At 44.1% G+C, this 18,872-nt stretch overlaps 1 protein-coding gene across 2 annotated transcripts; it reads left to right on the top strand.

The window, feature by feature from the left end:
* The first annotated feature begins 196 nt into the window (after positions 1–196).
* On the top strand, positions 197–16,866 carry LOC307208705 (zinc finger protein RFP-like). Of its 2 annotated transcripts, XM_079963582.1 has the most exons (7): positions 197–681; positions 3,518–3,613; positions 4,550–4,780; positions 5,884–5,906; positions 11,420–11,538; positions 11,940–11,972; positions 15,415–16,866. In XM_079963582.1, the coding sequence occupies exons 1-7, from the start codon at positions 256–258 to the stop codon at positions 15,942–15,944; spliced, it is 1,458 nt and encodes a 485-aa protein (XP_079819708.1). In that variant the 5' UTR covers positions 197–255; the 3' UTR covers positions 15,945–16,866. The 2 variants fall into 2 exon arrangements, with proteins under 2 accessions (XP_079819708.1, XP_079819709.1); XM_079963583.1 differs by lacking the exon at positions 11,940–11,972.
* Positions 16,867–18,872: the final 2,006 nt, after the last annotated feature.

Here is an 18,872-nt window from a genome sequence, read left to right as displayed (position 1 = left end):
GTATGAATACCACAACTTACTAGGTACCTGTGTGTTTGTGTGTGTAATCAAAAGCATGGGAAGCAATCAAAATTGGGAATTGACATTCACTGCTACTTGAGAAAATATTCAGCAACTGCAAAGCCTGGAGACATTTAAAAAATAAAAATAAAATAAGGAGCACGTGATCACTGAGTCATTTCCAGGAAGGGAAACTCCCAGTAACTGAAAACTGAGAAAGTGAAACTTAACTCGGATCTTCGGTGCGAGGGAGCCATGGCTGCTGCAGGGGGTCACATCCAGCGTCTCCGTGATGAAGCCACTTGCTCCATCTGCCTGGATTACTTCAAGGATCCAGTGACCATCCCAGAGTGTGGGCACAACTTCTGCCGATCCTGCTTGATCCAGCGCTGGGGGGAATCGGAGGCAAAGGCTTCCTGCCCTCAGTGCGGAGAAAGAGTCCAGAGAAGGAGCCTCATCCCCAATCGGCTACTGGCTAATGTGGTGGAAATTGCCCAGAATCTCAGCCTTCAAGAGGGAAAAGAGGAAGGAGGGAAAGGAGGAGTCTGCGAGAAGCACCAGGAGCCCCTGAAGCTCTTTTGCAAGGAGGATGAAGCCCCCATCTGTGTGGTGTGTGACAGATCCAAGGAGCACAAAAGCCACGAGGTGATTCCTCTGAAGGAGGCTTTTGAGGAATACAAGGTAGGAGATCCCTGGATCTTGAGGGGGAGAAATAGCTGTGGAGTCATCTTGGGAAGTTTCCTTTTTACTTCTCAGCTCCAAAGTAGGCATGGCTGGGAGGAGGGAGCTGAAGTCTTTTTCTCTGCCAGGGGGACAAAGGGATCTCCCTTGATCATTGGCAAATAAACTTGATGAATGGAGGCTTCGTGTAGGAGTGGAGGAAGACATCCGGAATTGTTGTGTGCTGATACTCACAGAGACATGGTTAAATTCAGCTATTCCAGACACAGCTGTTGAATTACAAGGTTTTACAATGTACCGGTGGGACAGAACACAGGATTCTGGCAAGAAACAAGGTGTGTGTGTGTGTGTGTGTGTGTGTGTGTGTGTGTTTATAAATCAAAACTGGTGTAGGGACTCAAGTTGGATACCTGCTGTTCCCCAGATGTGGAATTTCTGACAATTAAATGCAGACCTTTCGATCTTCCCCGGGAATTTACAACAGTGGTGTTAACAGCGGTGTACGTAGCACCAACTGCAAATGCATGCAGGGCCATGAGTAGTATGCATGAAAACATCAATGCTAAATTGAGCAGATACCCGGAGGCTGTGCACATCATTGCGGGGAACTTCAATCACACACATGTGAGGGCAGTACTCCCAAAATCCCATCAGCACATTGAGTGTGCAACAAGGGGAGAGAATACTCTTGACAAGGTGTATACGAACATTAGACGGGCATATGAGGTCAAGACCTTGGCGCACCTCGGTGGTTCAGATCATGTGTCCCAAGCCACTGTTCCACCCTGTCTGGAATCCACTAGCATTATACCCCTGCCAAAAACATCAAAGATAAGACAGTCTGAATGATTTTCGCCCTGTGGCGCTGACACCCATTATAATGAAATGTTTCGAAAAACTGGTGAGGAACTGCATCTTATCTTGTCTGCCAGTGGGACTTGACCCTTACCAGTTTGCGTCCAAGGCAAAGAGATCCACAGAGGATGCTGTGGCAATGGCTTTACATGCTGTCCTGACTCATTTGGAGAAGCAAGGGAACTATGCGAGACTGTTTTTGTAGACTTTAGTTCTGCATTTAATACTATTCTTCCGCATAGATTGGTGCCCAAATTATTAGACCTGGGACTTCCACCATGTTTGTGCAGGTGGATATTAGATTTTCTATCAAACCGTTCCCAAAGGGTCAGGTTGGGTTCCCACGTCACTGCGGATCTCATCACGAACATGGGGACGCCACAGGGGTGCATTGTTGAGCCCACTTTTATATATGCTCTATACAGCTAACTGTGCCCCCAAATACCCCAGTAATAAGATCATTAAGTTCGCAGACGATGCAACGGTGGTTGGTTTAATCACGGCTGGAGAGGGGGAGGCGGCCTATAGGAAGGAAGTTGAGCAGTTGGGAGTGGTGCAGGAAAAACAACTTACTCCTTAACTTAAAGAAAACAAAAGAGATCATTGTGGACTTTAGGAAATGTAAACTGAATATTCAGCCACTTATTATTGAGGGGAAGTGCGTGGAACAGGTCTCGGTGTTTCGATTTCTGGGAATGGAGTTGAGAGACAACCTAACCTGGGGAGAGAACAGCAAAGACCTGGTGAAGAGAGCACAGCAGAGGTTATATTTTCTGAGAATCCTCCGGAAAAAACAATCTCTCAAAGGACCTGTTGATGGCATTTTACCATTGCACTGTGGAGAGCGTACTAACTTATGGTCTGTGTGTGTGGTTTGGGAGCTGCACAGCCAGGGAAAAAACAATGCTATCCAGGGTTGTAGGGACGCAGGTGGCGCTGTGGGTTAAAGCCTCAGCGCCTAGGGCTTGCCGATCGAAAGGTCGGCGGTTCGAATCCCTGCGGTGGGGTGCGCTCCCGCTGCTTGGTCCCAGCGCCTGCCAACCTAGCAGTTCGAAAGCACCTCCGGGTGCAAGTAGATAAATAGGGACCGCTTACCAGCGGGAAGGTAAACGGCGTTTCCGTGTGCGGCTCTGGCTCGCCAGAGCAGCGATGTCACGCTGGCCACGTGACCCGGAAGTGTCTCCGGACAGCGCTGGCCCCCGGCCTCTTAAGTGAGATGGGCGCACAACCCCAGAGTCTGTCAAGACTGGCCCGTACGGGCAGGGGTACCTTTACCTTTACCTTTATCCAGGGTTGTAAGGACTGCAGAGAGAATAATTGGGTGCACTCTTCCCACCCTAGATCAAATCTATGCTGCCAGGTGCCATAAGAAAGCGGCAGAGATAGCACATGATAGTACGCACCCCGGAAATGATCTCTTTCAGCTTCTGCCTTCTGGAAGAAGATATAGGGTTATAAAGGCCAGGACTAGCTGCCTGAGAAACAGTTTCTATCCAAATGCAATTCTGGTTCTAAACACAGCATAAGGGGTCTCTATAGTATAGTGTATTTTAAAATGGGGTTTTTGAATGTTTTATGTAGTTTTGTGGTAGTTTTATGTAGTTTTGTGGTAGTTTTATGTAGTTTTTATGTAGTTTTATGTAGTTTTTCAATTTCATTGTTCTGCATGGGACAATGACAATAAAGATATCGTAATCGTAATCCCTTGATATCCCTGAGTAGCATCTGCAAAGACTAGGTAGAAGTCTGTAAGGAAGGGGTGACCTAACTGGGTCCCAGAGCCCCACAGGGATGCCACAGAAAAAAGGTAGCTGGTCCAGGGAGCCATGGACCCAAAAAGGTTGAAAACCTCTGGACTTTTATTTCCTCGAATAAATTACTTTGCTATTATAGCAAGGCCAGTGGGCGCAAGAAGCCAGCATACTATTCACCTCCTCTCTGTGTGTCTCAATCAAACCTGAGCTTCCCCTTTTCTCTTTAGGAAGAGATCTGTAGCCACCTGGAGATTCTGAGGGAAGAGAGAGAGGAAATTCTGGCCCATCAAGCAGCCCTGGACAAGGAAAGCAAAGACCTCCTGGTAAGCGCTGCTTTTATTATTAGGGAAAGAACAAGCACTTGAAGAATCGAGTCAGGACTCAGAAGGGATGGGGAAATCTGCCCATTTGAGCTTCTCCCCATTTCTCATTTCTCCATATCAGTCTGTTTATTAATCTATTATTCTGAAAATGAATAAGATGTTAGGATAGCTACCTCCTTGTATAAATATTCTGATCTGTACTTTACCCTCATACATACATATTTTGTGAACATTACCTGGCTTCGTCAACCTTGAAAAATTCAGAGGTGTGAATTTCAAAGGATTGCTCTGTTTTGGTCTCTATATTTTTCCAGCAATAGCAAATTAGGTAAGTTCACCTTTGAATGCTACTAAATAGAGTTTATTTCCCCTTGTCATTTATTATGTGAATAGCAGTCAAGGAGAAGCCTGAGGACTTGTGAGCTGAGAGGGTGGAAGTGGTTCAATTCAAATCCTGATTTACCATAAATATTACTAAAGAGGTGTCTTTCTAAATGTGTGCTCTAGTTCATTTTTAGGAAACTCAGGCTATTTTGAACTTTTAAAGAAAACAGGGGAGCTATGGGAATGAACTCTGCACTTTGTCCTCCTCTGTTTCTGCTGCATTCCTACACCTAAATGGCCCCAGTCTAAGCTGAGGGGTGTTTTATGTCCATGGATGAACTCGGTTATGCCATGCCCGAAAACATGCAGGGAACATCCGTGGCTAGAAAAAAAGCTCCTTGCTTTAGGCTGTACCTCTCTGTGAAATAGATATCAACAGAAACAGCAATGGAGAGGGCTTCCCCTCAAAATATAGGTTTACTTCTTTAGCCACTGGAGGGTTCATGTCTCTGAAAAATCAGAAGTGTCCTCCCTGTGGAATTCTCACAATTCTCTTCCTGATGTTTTGAAGGCTGAGCACCTTCCACACTCAGACCTCCTCTTTTCTTGCAGAAAATAACAGAATCGGAGAGGCTGAAGACTGTGGAGAAGTTAAGAGAACTGCGCCAGTTCCTGGAAAAACAAGAAAAACGTCTGCTGACTCATGTGGCAGAGGTGGAGAAGGAGATTGCAGGGAGAAGGGATGAGCAGCTGGCCAGACTCTCCAGGAAACTCTCCTCTCTTGAGAGGATCATCCAGGAGATGGAGGAGAAGAGTCAGCAGCCAGCGAGTGAACTCCTGCAGGTAAGATGGTGGCAGGAACAGCCCAAGGCTCCAGGAGAAGGCTGCCCCTTTCATGTATGCAAGGAGTGCAGGTGCTGAGTTGATGGAGCCTCTAGTCAGGTTTGTAATGGACAGGAAGACCCAAGAGACCTGGGATGCTTAATTCACCAGAATGCAGAGTAGAGATTCGTCTGTGTTCTTGATGGAACAGGAGCTGATCTTCTGCTCTTTGCTGATGCTTTGTCTCCGAATGCCTTTCAGCTGGGGGGGGGGTCTACGTCTGGGATGCGTTCAGGCCTCCTTCCGACATGAGCCAGTCTCTTGACCAAGCTTCTCTTCCCGTTCCCTCCACAACTTCTGGGTTGATCCCCTTCCCCATGGATACAGATCGGCTCAAGAGCAATACAGAGGGACTCATCCAGACTGCCGCTTGTCCCACCCCTTTCCTCCAGAAAAACCCACTGTTTACTGCTGAATCAGAGCAAACATCAGCCTGGTTTTCTCCGGATTGACGTTTGCTTTGATGTTGCACCAAGGAGCAGGTGTTTCCTGAGGGAAAGCGGCAGGGCAAAGGCAAAACCACTTGAACTCGTGTTTTCTGGCCACAGGAAAAGCAGAAGTGTGGGTGAGCTCAAAGAAACACTGAGCAATTTTATTACCCCTTTGGAGGCATTTTATGCTGCAGGTGCTTTTTTTATTTCCCTTTGAATTGGAAATTTGGGGACTTCTATGGAAGACAATCTGGGACAGTACCCTGGTAGGATTATCCTGTAGGCTTACTTACGTCTGAATTGTGCAATGCAAACTGGATTAGAGTTAATAAATTAGACATGAGATGGGTTGGAATCTTCTGTTAAATCCATAAATGTGAGATTCCCTTAAATGCTGGTGGATTTTCATAAAGATTTTAAACAATAATTGCAAACTGATGTGGAATTGGAAAAATTCATAATTTCAGACTGGAAAAATAAAAGCAGCGAGAAACCAAAACTGGCTGATTCCGCCATCCCTACCCAAAACCTTGGCGTGAGCCAGGCAGACTGACATCCGAGGGGCAGGGTCTGAGGGGTCTTCCTAGTGTGGCCTGTGGTGTGCAGTGAATTCCCTTCTCTTTTCCCCTCTAGGATGTGAGAAGCACCTTGGAGAGGTAAGTGGATCTGGCTCATTTCCATTAGCATCACTCTTTGAAGCTGAGATGCAAGAACCTCAGACATGGCCCTCCAGGGGCTGCAGGGGGGAGACTGGAGGACTCACTCCCTGCAGCACCTCACAGGTGAAAGTAGAGCCCCCTCTTCGGAACTTGTAGCACCCCAATTCTCCCCAATGAATTAGCACCATTTCCTTTGTGAGGTTTGGTTTTACTTTTGTTGTGATGTGGGGTTTGTGATTTCAGCTCTCTTGACATAATATGCTGGAGACAGTTCTCTAGTAACACTTCTTTATTAAAGCAAACAAGACTGGGGCCTGAGGAGGGGAGAGCTACATTTATAGGGACAGGGAACTAGCTAGAAAGGCTACATTTTGGAGGGAACAATATCAGGCAATCACAGTCCTGCCTTTTGGAGGAAACCAATAAGACAGAGGATCCAAATACAGCAGCTTAAATGAACCAATAGTAGCTGTACCCTCTGGAACCAAAAGGCAGTTACTTTACCCTAATGCAAATACAGACAATAATAATACAGATATAAAATCCTTTGACTCAATACACAACACCTTTTACAATGTGTATAATTTGTTTTGTTTTGGTCCGAATGTCCTTTAGATGAATCAATTGATTTGGTTGTGCACCTGTGGAAGTTCTGTCTCAACTTCTGCAATCATCTGATTCTAGAGCAGAGGTTATCTAATATATCAAAGCAAGAGATCCCCAAATTCCAGAAACAAATATTCTGAGTATACTCAAGTGTCATTAAGAGAAGGCTGTGTTACTGGCACACACAACAAGGCCAATTATATTCCTGGGAGCAACTATTGCCTTAGTTCAGGGATGTCCAACAGGTCGATCACGATCCTTTTAGTATTCCTTTTAGATCCCCCCCAAAAGGTCAACAACTTTGGCCAACCCTCCCCCCTAAAAACTCAACAACTCCTGGCAATGACAATGGGTAGATCACATCACAGTCAGTCTTTTTTTTAAAAAAATAATAATTTTATTAAATACAAAATAGAAAAAAATATACAAAGAAGTAAAGAAAATACATGTAACCAAAGGAAAGTTAGAAAATATAAAGAATACAAATATCTTACCTCTTCACATGCATATAGTTATTTACACATCTGTAAAGCAATGTTCTCGAAAAAATGAAAGATGAAATTTAAGAGAAAGAGAAAAGAAAAAGAAAGTCAAAATGAAGATTTTAAAAATAGATAAGTACCGGTATTCACTATACACAAATCTGTATTTACGTTCAATTATGTAATTCCATCTTATCCATATCTATCTTAATTATAATATTTTAAAAAGACTTCTACCACTTGCCCTGCGCGTTTTTTATAATCCATTCACCATAGCCTCTGTTCTTCATGTTTTTCTTTTAGGCCTCCTTAATATCTCGCTTTATATTTTTTTATGTTACTCACAAGATTATTCTAAACACAGCCAGATTTGGTTAGCCGAGCCTTGGTTTTGTAAGTAGTCATTTAGACACTCCCACTGTTTCATGACCATAATTTTGGGTTTTCTCCTTATTAGATCTGTCAATTTTGCTAGCTCCAAGTACTCGCCGAGTTTCCCCAACCATTCTCTTTTTGTTGGAATGTTATTCTCTTTCCAATAGTTGGCAATCAAAATTCTTGCCGCTGTTGTCGCGTATAAGAATATATTAGTTTTATCCTTTGGGATATCTTTATCCAAAATTCCTAGTAGATATGCCTCTGCCTTTTTATTATGTGACATCTTTATTAATTTTTTTATCTCGTCGTGGATCATGTCCCAAAAGATTTTAATCTTTGGGCAAGTCCACCACATGTGCTATGATGTGCCTTTTGTCCTGTTACATCTCCAGCATTTGTTGTTGTTCGTTTTATTCATTTTTGACAGTCTATCTGGGGTTAGGTACCATCTGTGATGTATTTTCCTATAATTCTCCCTTAATAGAACACATGCTGTAAAGTTTATATTTTTCTCCCAAAAGGTTTTCCAACTTTCCAAATCAATCTCATAGTCCAAATCGTGCTCCCATTTTAACATATTTTCCCCTTTAGTCTCTTGTTCTAAGGAAACTTTCCCTAATAATCTATACATATTTGCAAGTATTTTTTGGTTACTTTGCAATACTTCTTTTTCAAATTTTGAAGTTTTTTTTTTCAAATCCCCTCATTTTTATATCCCTTTCGTATGTTACTTTCAATTGGTAATATTGTAGCCAATTTATTCCATATGTTTGTGATTCTTCATAGGTTTTTAATTTGATGTTTCCGTCTATATCTTCTAGTAGGTCTCTATATGTTGGCCAAATCTCTTTAATGTTGTGTTTGCCTCTATAGGGGAACCTACTATGGAGTTTTCTCGATAATTTTTTTCTTTTGTTCTTTCCCAAACATCAAAAAGGGCCTTTCTTACTAGATGATTTGTAAATCTTTTGTGATGTTCTTTTTTACCGTAGAATAAGTAACCATGCCAGCCATATATTTTGTCCCAACCTTCTAACATCAGGACCTCATTATCTTTTAGTAATATCCATCTTTTTATCCAACACCAACATGCTGCTTCAAAGTACTTTTTTAAAATTGGCACTGCGAATCCTCCGCTTTCTTTTGGGCCCGTCATTACTTCTGATTCTATTCTTGCTTTTCCCCCCTGCCATATAAAATCTGAAAGATCTCGTTGCCAGCTTATAAAGTATTTGGTTCCTATTATAATTGGAACCCTCTGGAATAAAAATAAAATTTTTGGAAGTATAAAAATAAAATTTTTGGAAGTATTCTCATAGATATTCTTCCTCCTAGTGATAGTTTTAATTTTTTCAATTTTTCCATATTTCCTTTAATTTCTTTCCATTTTTTAACATAATTATCTTTGAATAAATTTGTATTTTTATTTGTAATCCATATCCCTAGATAGTTCACTTTATTTTCTACTTTTAATCCTGTTGTTTCCTCCAATTCCTTTTTTTCTTTCTCACCCATATTTTTTGTTATTAATTTTGATTTGTCTTTGTTCAGTTTAAATCCTGATACATCGCCAAATTCTTTCATTCTTTCTAGTGCTTTTTTAATACTTTCTTTTGGTGTTTCGGTTGTTATAATCACGTCATCTGTGAACACTCTTACTTTATAACACTGTGTGTCAAAACTTATACCTTTTATTTCTTCATCCTTCCTTAAAGCTATTAGTAGAGTTCCCAATATTGTTATAAATAGAAGTGGAGATAAAGGGCATCCCTGTCGTGTTCCTCTCTCAATGTCAAATTCTTCTGTGATTTTGTTGTTTATGATTAATTTAGCTCTTTGTTTTTTATAAATTGCTTGAATTCCATTCATAATTCTTTTTCGTAGTTTTAAACTTTCACAGGTTTTAATCATAAATTTCCATGAGACACAGTAACATTGAGATTTGTTTACATGGATTCATGTCGGCGTATTCTAATAGATCTATAATTATTCTGTTGTTGTTGTTGTTGTTTAGTCATTTAGTCGTGTCCGACTCTTCGTGACCCCATGGACCAGAGCACGCCAGGCACTCCTGTCTTCCACTGCCTCCTGCAGTTTGGTCAAACTCATGCTGGTAGCTTCGAGAACACTGTCCAACCATCTTGTCCTCTGTCGTCCCCTTCTCCTTATGCCCTCAATCTTTCCCAACATCAGGGTCTTTTCCAGGGAGTCTTCTCTTCTCATGAGGTGGCCAAAGTATTGGAGCCTCAGCTTCACGATCTGTCCTTCCAGTGAGCACTCAGGGCTGATTTCCTTAAGAATGGATGCGTTTGATCTTCTTGCAGTCCATGGGACTCTCAAGAGTCTCCTCCAACACCATAATTAAAAGCATCAATTCTTCGGCGATCAGCCTTCTTGATGGTCCAGCTCTCACTTCCATACATCACTACCAGGAAAACCATGGCTTTAACTATACGGACCTTTGTTGGCAAGGTGATGTCTCTGTTTTTTAAGATGCTGTCTAGGTTTGTCATTGCTTTTCTCCCAAGGAGCAGGCGTTTTTTCATTTCCTGGCTGCTGTCACCATCTGCAGTGATCATGGAGCCCAAGAAAGTAAAATCTCTCACTGCCTCCATTTCTTCCCCTTCTATCTGCCAGGAAGTGATGGGACCAGTGGCCATGATCTTCATTTTTTTGATGTTGAGCTTCAGACCATATTTTGCGCTCTCCTCTTTCACCCTCAATAAAAGGTTCTTTAATTCCTCCTCACTTTCTGCCATCAAGGTTGTGTCATCTGCATATCTGAGGTTGTTGATATTTCTTCCGGCGATCTTAATTCCGGCTTGGGATTCATCCAGTCCAGCCTTTCGCATGATGAATTCTGCATATAAGTTAAATAAGCAGGGAGACAATATACAGCCTTGCCGTACTCCTTTCCCAATTTTGAACCAGTCAGTTGTTCCATATCCAGTTCTAACTGTAGCGTCTTGTCCCACATAGAGATTTCTATGGAGACAGATGAGGTGATCAGGCACTCCCATTTCTTTAAGAACTTGCCATAGTTTGCTGTGGTCGACACAGTCAAAGGCTTTTGCATAGTAAATGAAGCAGAAGTAGATGTCTTTCTGGAACTCTGTAGCTTTCTCAATAATCCAGCTCATGTTTGCAATTTGGTCTCTGGTTCCTCTGCCCCTTCGAAATCCAGCTTGCACTTCTGGGAGTTATTATTCTAGTATTGTCCTTTATTTGTCTGGCTGGCAAAAATCCTGCCTGATCTTTTAAAAGTATAAATATTGCATCAATTTGTCCCCCAGATTTTTTCGCCTCTGAGTAATGGGTTATGTCTTTTACACTTGGGTTTTTTGTTCTCCAGGCATCATATAGGTTAAAGTTCTCAGTTAAATGGAAAAAAGAAAGTGGTAATCTACCTGAATCTGACATTCTTTCTCTTTGCGTTCTATCCATTTTGATCGATGTCACCCCATTTAAATCTCCCATAATCACTATATTTTCATCCACATAGTCCCATAATCTCTCTTCCAAGTGGGACCACTGTGATAGTGGTCACAATCGGTCTTTTTATACTGTGAGTAGATCGCAGTCTCTTGGGAGTTAGAAGTGCCTGCCTTAGTTGTTTCCTTCTAGACAAACCAGTTCTGTCACTCTGCCAGCCACACCACCCTGTCCCAAGCAAACTCCTGCCCCATAGTCCCCCTTGGGAGGGGGCGATTTCTCACCAAGGAGCAGGAATTGGCTATTTTCTTGACCATATTCCAGCTGCAGTGTTTCAATTCAAGGTGTCTCTCAGGTTCAGAGCAGAGGTTTTAAGGAACATTTCTTGTTTCCCAACAGAAGTGCATCTCTTTTTCTTCCTCATCCCTTCTCTGGGGACATCTAGAGAAAGGAAATGTGTGCTGTGCTGTCATCACCCTCAGACAATTCCTGCCCCTTAATACCATATGATTCTGCTGCTTCCACAGCCAGCTTCCTCCTCTCAATTCCTTTCTTTTCCTTTAACAGAAATTGTGGATTTGAATGGGCTGACATTGTTTTTCTTTTCACCAGGTATGAGAAAAGAGAGAGTCCAGAGAAGCCACTGGCTTTCCCTCCAGATCTGAGGAACAGGATCTTGGAATCCTGTGATCTAAATCACCTTGTGGAGGATACAGTGAAACAATGGAAAGGTAATGAAAAATGGCTGCCAGGATTTCACACTGGGAATTCTGTTACTTCTTCAGAACTGAACATGCCTGGCTCTTATTGCATGGAATTGAGTAACCCCAGGATCCCTTCCTTCTTGGTGCTCCAACCTTCATTTCCTGTCCCCCAGAATGGCCCATGTATATTGTGACGCTGGATCCTGTAAAGAAAGCCTGAACCAGAGTGTATCTTTTTTCAGTTATATGGAGCCTCCTTTTCTTTTGGTTACCAGTCTACACAATCTGACATTGTCCTTTTGGAGGTTCTCCTGCTCTGAATGGAGTCAATTTAAGGATGCTACATTATGAAGTGTTACTTGTGTATGGAGATTTATTTCAGGTGGAAGAGTGTTGCCCTTACACTTTATATCTTTTTGCTTCCTCAGATGCTGTGTTATTCAGAAAACCGATTCAGAAAGGTAAATTTCTAGGGGAGGAACAATTTCACAGGAGGGATAGGGACTGATATTTCTTGGTTGTTGAACTGTCTGTTCTGCAGACTTTGGGACCCCCATCAATGGTGTAACTCTGGGTAACAGCCCTCTAGAGGTGTTTGGGTTCTTTCCTTGTCCCATGAATGAACTGGGAGGGGTTTGAAGGCTTGGACTGGGGGCAGAGCTTGTCCCTGCAAACAACCTACACACCAGTCTGAGTTCCATTCCTGCCTATAGACTGGTATCCTGGTTTCACCCTCAATTTTATAGATTTTGCTTTCTTTCATAAAATGTATATACTGCTTGTTTGTAGGGGAAAGCCTCAGAGCCTTACAATATCTTAGGTAAAGGTAAAGGTACCCCTGCCCGTACAGGCCAGTCTTGACAGACTCTGGGGTTGTGCGCCCATCTCACTTAAGAGGCCAGGGGCCAGCGCTGTCCGGAGACACTTCCGGGTCACGTGGCCAGCGTGACATCGCTGCTCTGGCGAGCCAGAGCCGCACACGGAAACGCCGTTTACCTTCCCGCTGGTAAGCGGTCCCTATTTATCTACTTGCACCCGGAGGTGCTTTCGAACTGCTAGGTTGGCAGGCGCTGGGACCGAGCAGCGGGAGCGCACCCCGCCGCAGGGATTCGAACTGCCGACCTTTCGATCGGCAAGCCCTAGGCGCTGAGGCTTTAACCCACAGCGCCACCTGCGTCCCTTACAATATCTTACAAAAGCCCTTAAGGAGGATCCTGCAGGGTCAGTCCAATGTCCATCTTGTCGAGTTCTCAGAATATCCCAATATTCTTTCTTTTCTTTTCTTTTTTCTTTTTGGTTTACAGTAACCCATGAAATGTTTTCTAGTGTGTTAGACTCAGATCTTAGGCACCTGGCTAAACTAACCTGCAGCAGAGAATCGCGACAGAGCAGCATCTTAAGCTAGCAAAATCCCTTCTCTTGTGGCTGAACTAAAAGGACGCTGGCTCAGCTACAAGATCTTGGAGAAGGAGTCCAGGAGGGCAAGAGTTAATATCCCCCTGCCCTTCAGGAGAGTCCATATACAGATGTTAAACAGTTTAATAAATTGTTCTGTGCACACTTATGTTCACAAAGATGTGAACATGAGCCCAAATACTTTCATGTGGCAAGCAAGGGAGCAACAGGTATTCTTATTATTCTTTTTTTGTTGAAACTTAAGAACATTGCTACTAGCAATATGGGACACGGGTGGCGCTGTGGTCTAAACAACAGCGCCTAGGGCTTTGCCGATCAGAAGGTTGGCAGTTCGAATCCCCATGAAGGGGTGAGCTCCCGTTGCTCGGTCCCAGCTCCTGCCAACTTAGCAGTTCGAAAGCACGTCAAAGTGCAAGAAGATAAATAGGTACCGCTCCAGCGGGAAGGTAAACGGCATTTCCGTGCACTGCTCTGGTTCGCCAGAAGCGGCTTAGTCATGCTGGCCACATGATCCGGAAGCTGTGCCCCGGCTCCCTCGGCCAGTAAAGCGAGATGAGCACTGCAACCCCAGAGTCGTCCGCAACTGGACCTAACGGTCAGGGGTCCCTTTACCCTTTACCTTTACCTTTACTAGCAATATATCACAGCTTGTATAGCCTACATAGAGTAGGTGTATTTAAAATGAGAGTTGTCATAGCAATCTGTAGTTAAAAGTAGAAGTTGGCCAATGTGTCTTCTTATTTGCTCTTCAAAATATGGCAACCCCACACTTGCCTATCATGACTGTCGGGTAACCTTTTGAGTTATCCCCCTCTTCCCTCAGGGAACTAGTCTTATGGTATATATTAAATCCAAAAGAGAAGCGTGGAATAAGGAGTCCTTTGTAAAATTGCCCTGCCATCTGCCCCCTCTTCCTTGGCGGCAAGCCCTAATCTTCCAAGATGGTTGGGAGGAAGGCAAGGAGAGACCAAGTGGGTGAGAGAGATGGAGAGCAGGAATAAACAGGCTCCCCACTTAATGCGATTTTGACTTGTGGGCACAAGGGCCCAGAACGTGACCCCCGTGAAAGTGAGGGGAGGCCTATATGTGGTTTTGTGTTGTAATTTTATGCTGTGAACCACCCTGAGACCTGTAGATGAAGGGCAGTAGGCAAATATAATTCATTTTTGCTGTTGTTGTTAGAAGAGGGGGGTCTCTTCCCATCCCAACCAGATGTCCCCATAGGCCAATTCCCACAGAGATTGTCAGAGGAAAGCAGCTTCTCTCCTCTCCTGCCTCCTCCAATTCTCCTCTCTTCCCCCTTACATAGCACAGAAGAGCTGAGTAAAAGGTTTCCTGGGTGGTTTTTCCCCTTAGAAAATGTCTGGGTTTAGAGAAGGGCAGGAACAACAACAACAACAACAACAACAACAACAACAACAACAACAACAACAATAATAATAATAATAATAATAATTTATTATTTATACCCCGCCCATCTGGCTGAGTTTCCCCAGCCACTCTGGGCGGCTCCCAATCAGTGTTCATTATTGCTATTGTTGTTAGAAGAGGGGGGTCTCTTCCCTGTTATTCTAAAGCAGCAATGCTGCAGCAAGCAAAGGCTATAGCAGCCAAGTCTGCTGCTTGTGGCTGCAAAGCCAGACAGGATGTATGTGACTGTTGCCATGGAAACAAAGGGGCAGTCCATTCTGTACTGAGCACCGGATGTTAGCTCAGTGTGTGTGTCATATGACCTGTACAGGATGTACATGGGTGGAGTTATGGAGTTTTCTCTCTGTTTGTTGAACAGAGCAGACATGTTTTCTCTATATGACTGCTGAAGACAGGAATAAAACATGTAGATACATTTCTGTCTGTGTCTGATTCCCCTCCCTGGGGATATGCTGGAGAGCAGGGAGGAGGAGAAGCAGTTTGGTGTGTTTTTCTCACAGCCTGAGGAAAATCGCCGGAACGGACCTCGTGTGTTTTTCCTACCGGGAGTCGCCGGAGGGAGGTCAACAGAATTCAGCCGGTGCCTGGAGAGATAGGTACATACCTCTGACTGGGCCCTGAATTCTGACATTCCCATCCCAACCAGAGGTCCCCATAGGCCAATTCCCACAGAGATTGTCAGAGGAAAGCAGCTTCTCTCTTCTCCTGCCTCCTCCAATTCTCCTCTCTTCCCCCTTACATAGCACAGAAGAGCTGAGTAAAAGGTTTCCTGGGTGGTTTTTCCCCTTAGAAAATGTCTGGGTTTAGAGAAGGGCAGGAACAATATACATTGAATATAAGAAAGTAAAGGAAATTGATTTAAAAACCATAAAGGAAGATATTTATTCTGATGAGAGTCAGGGGGTCTCAGTCTAGCATGCGATGCAAAGAAATCCCCTTGATCTGAAAGGGAATCTGGGTTTTTGGGGTGTTTTTTATTTATCTATCAGGATGTCCGTTTCTGTCTCTCAGCTGACTCTGCCTATTCTTCTCTTTCCCTCATCTTCTCCCCAACAGCAAATGTCACTCTGGATCCAGACACAGCCCATCCTGAACTCATCCTGTCGGAGGATCGGAAAAGCGTGATACATGGAGACAAACCTCAAGCCCTGCCTGATAATCCTGAGAGATTCAGCGAGGAGTTTTGTGTGTTGGGGCATGAGGGGTTCACAGCAGGCAGACATTTCTGGGAAATCAATGTGGAAAGTGGGGGAGAGTGGTTTGTGGGGGTTGCCAGGAAGTCTGTGAGGAGAAAGGGCTATTTTAACCTCAATCCTACGTGGGGGATTTGGGCTGTGTCGAAGTCTGTGGGGGATCTGGGAGGGGAGTACATGGCCTGCACCTCCCCTAAATACTCTCCTCTGTCCCTGAGGGAGGAGCCCAGGAGGATCTGGGTGACTCTGGACTATGAAGGGGGACGTGTGTCTTTTTATGACGCTGACTCAGGAGCCGAACTCTACACGTTCTCAGGAGCCTCGTTCTCTGGAGAGACCCTCCTCCCTTTCTTTTCTTTGTGGGAAAATGAAGCCCACCTCTGTATCTCCTGAGGAGACTAAATCTGTCTCTCAGGCCCAGCAGAGGTTTCTCTCCAGACCAGAGTGACTGACGTAAAAACCATTTACCCGCCAAGAGCAGGTTGGGCAGTTTTCCAAGGGCCCTTTGAGAGGATTCATTCCAGTCAAAATCAGCAGAAATAACCAAACAAAAATGGGTTGCTCTTGCTTTGCATTTTCCTTCCTTTTCCCAGAATTCCCTCTGCAGCTTACTTCTTAGAGAGACAGTAATACTTTTAACAGTCCCAACAAATAATCTTATCCTCAAACAGGCTCCCTTACCTTCAATCTTCTTTTCCTTTGGAGATGTCTGATTTGGCAGAGCATGAGACTCTTAACCCCAGGGATGTGGGTTTGAGCCCCACGACGGGCAAAAGTTTCCTGCACTGCAGCGGGTGGGACTAGATGACCCTCAACTCTGCAATTCTAGGAAACCTTCCTCTCCCCACAAGACCTCATGCAGCTGTGAAAATTCATGCATCATTGGATTAATAGATGACTGAAAAATGAACCCCTTCACCCACGTCAGGCAGGATAGCTCCTTGCTCTGGAGACCTTAGATGGGAAGAAAATGAAAAAGAAATTGAACAAGGTGTCAGCTTCAAATGCCCTCTGCAAATACAGCCTCTCCATCTCCACATTTTGACAGAAATAAACCTCCTTGCATTGAGTGGGGCTTCGGCCCATTTCTATGTGTTTCGTGTGGATGCATTAACGTTCCTTATTTACTTGGACATAGGAAGGGCTTCGCCCCTGTTCATTAGTTTGATTTTGCTGCAATATATGAATATGTAATGTTTAATGCTATTTGGAACAAGGTATATAAACCCAAAGCCCCCAGGGCTCTGGGCCCAGGCTCTGGAAAACATTCCACTGACTATTGCTCAGCAATAAATTTTTACTTTCTTTTTCTCCACTGCCGTGTCTGTCGATTCTTGAGCATATTTTGAGTGGGCAACAGGTATTCCTTATATCCTTGCTACAGTACCTGAGCTTGTTCCTTTCCTCCCCCCTCCCCACCCCCTTTCCTTTTATGTCACCTATTTTGGCTTGTTTTTCATTGATCTGTGAAATTGCATTCTCATTTCCTCCGGTTAAATGTGTTTCGAGTGGATGCATTAACGTTCCTTATTTACAAGCTGGATTCTGTATATCGGGGGCATCTAAGGGATTGTCCTCTTGATAGTGCTGGACTCCAACTCCCCTCTGACCCATCAGTATGGCCAGGGGTCAGAGAGGATGGGAGTTGCAGTCCGGCAGCTTCCAGAGGGGGCCCCATGGGCTGTCCTGCCTTATACATTTCTCAGGACACCATCCCTGTGTTCCTCAGACCCCCCCCCCCAAAAAAAAACCACACAATGCTACCCCAAGGAGGGTATTTTCGGCAGCAGGTGCATCTGATTTCTCTCCTGGGATACTAAGAGCTAGAAAAACAAATGCCTATGGAATTGACCCCTCTGAAAAATCAGACCGGACTTTCTCTGGCTCCACTATCAGGGCCGCTGACTACTTTTTAAAAAATGTATATAAATATATTTATTAAGGTTTTACAAAACAAAAAAGGTTACATAATATATGACACACGAACCAAGAATAAAAAAAGAAAAACGAAATAAGAAAAATACAAGGAAAAAATTTCAAAATACGAAATATAGAAGAAAAGAAAAAAAAAAACACTTAAAAACATCTTTTCATACCTTATACTTCCTTTACTTATTTCCCTGACTCCCTCACACCTCCCTTTTCTGTATTCCAATTCACATTATTTAGTTCAGCAAATCCTTTCCCTCTTTGTTTTAATCTTAATCCAATATCTTAACACATTATAACTTTATATTTTCATCTGTTATCAATCTACTGACCAGTGCAACTTGCTCTCCTTTTCCTGCGTTTTCCACGTGGTCGTGGCAGATGTCAGAATAAATACACCTCCTCCCCCCCCCCCCCCGCCTAAGGGCCGTCTCCCCTTCCTCCATCCCCTACATGATGCTGGCGACGTTTGTGTGTCATCATAAGTTCCCTGTGAGCTTCCACTCACCCTGTGGAAGGACACAAAAAAGTGTCCCATTTGGTCCAGCACCCAAGAGGGGCCACCCAGACGCCTGTGGAAAACCTCCACGCAGGACCAGAGAGCAAAAGCAGCCTTGCCCCCCCCCCCCCGGCAGTTTCTAGCATCTGAGATTTAGAAGCCTGCTGCCTCTTGTTACGGCAAAATCTGGGTGCGAGGCTGCTCTGCCACCCAGCTCATCGGACTAAGTCCGTGGGTCCCTGCGGAGGAAAATGAGCTCAGCCGGAGACAGGAGCAAACAGCAGAAGATCCAAGTTTATTGCGCAACAGGTTCAAGGCGAGATTGAACAGTGAGAAAGGGGTGACAAGAGTTTTTGAAACTCCCTCCATGTCCCAGAATACAGTGCAGAAAACGTCACGAATACATCACAAGAGGTGGGATTACACAGATCAGCACTTCAGGAAAGTGGGTGGGGGTTTACACAGATCATCACTTCAGTAAGGTAGGGGTCGCACAGATCAGCACTTCAGGAAGGGAGGGGGAATATGCAGAGTTGGAGATATGCACAGATAAACACTTCCCGGGGATGAGAAAACAATGGTCTCAAATATGCATAGTCTGTCACCTGACATTGCCTGGAGGAAAGGCTGATCAGAGCCATTTGACAGGATTAGGGTCTTAACACCTTGCTGGAGGGATTATGCTGGACAGGGGAGGTGTGATGGAGTCCTAGAGAAATTGAGCAAACTGGCACGTTGATTTTCTATGAATTTTATAGATTTTAGTCCCTTTTGACATTGACAATTGGAAATAAATTGATATATTGTAGCGAAGAAGAAGGTGAAGAAGACATGCCCCCCCCCTTCCGTATCACTCTGAACTGTGGAGGCAGAGCCGAGCCATTGGGCTTAAG

The sequence above is a fragment of the Podarcis cretensis genome (genome assembly GCF_951804945.1).
Source record: "Podarcis cretensis genome assembly, chromosome: 2".
NCBI lineage: Eukaryota > Metazoa > Chordata > Lepidosauria > Squamata > Lacertidae > Podarcis > Podarcis cretensis.
Note: the sequence above shows the minus strand (reverse complement) of the source record. Positions and strands in the feature narration are given on the sequence as shown.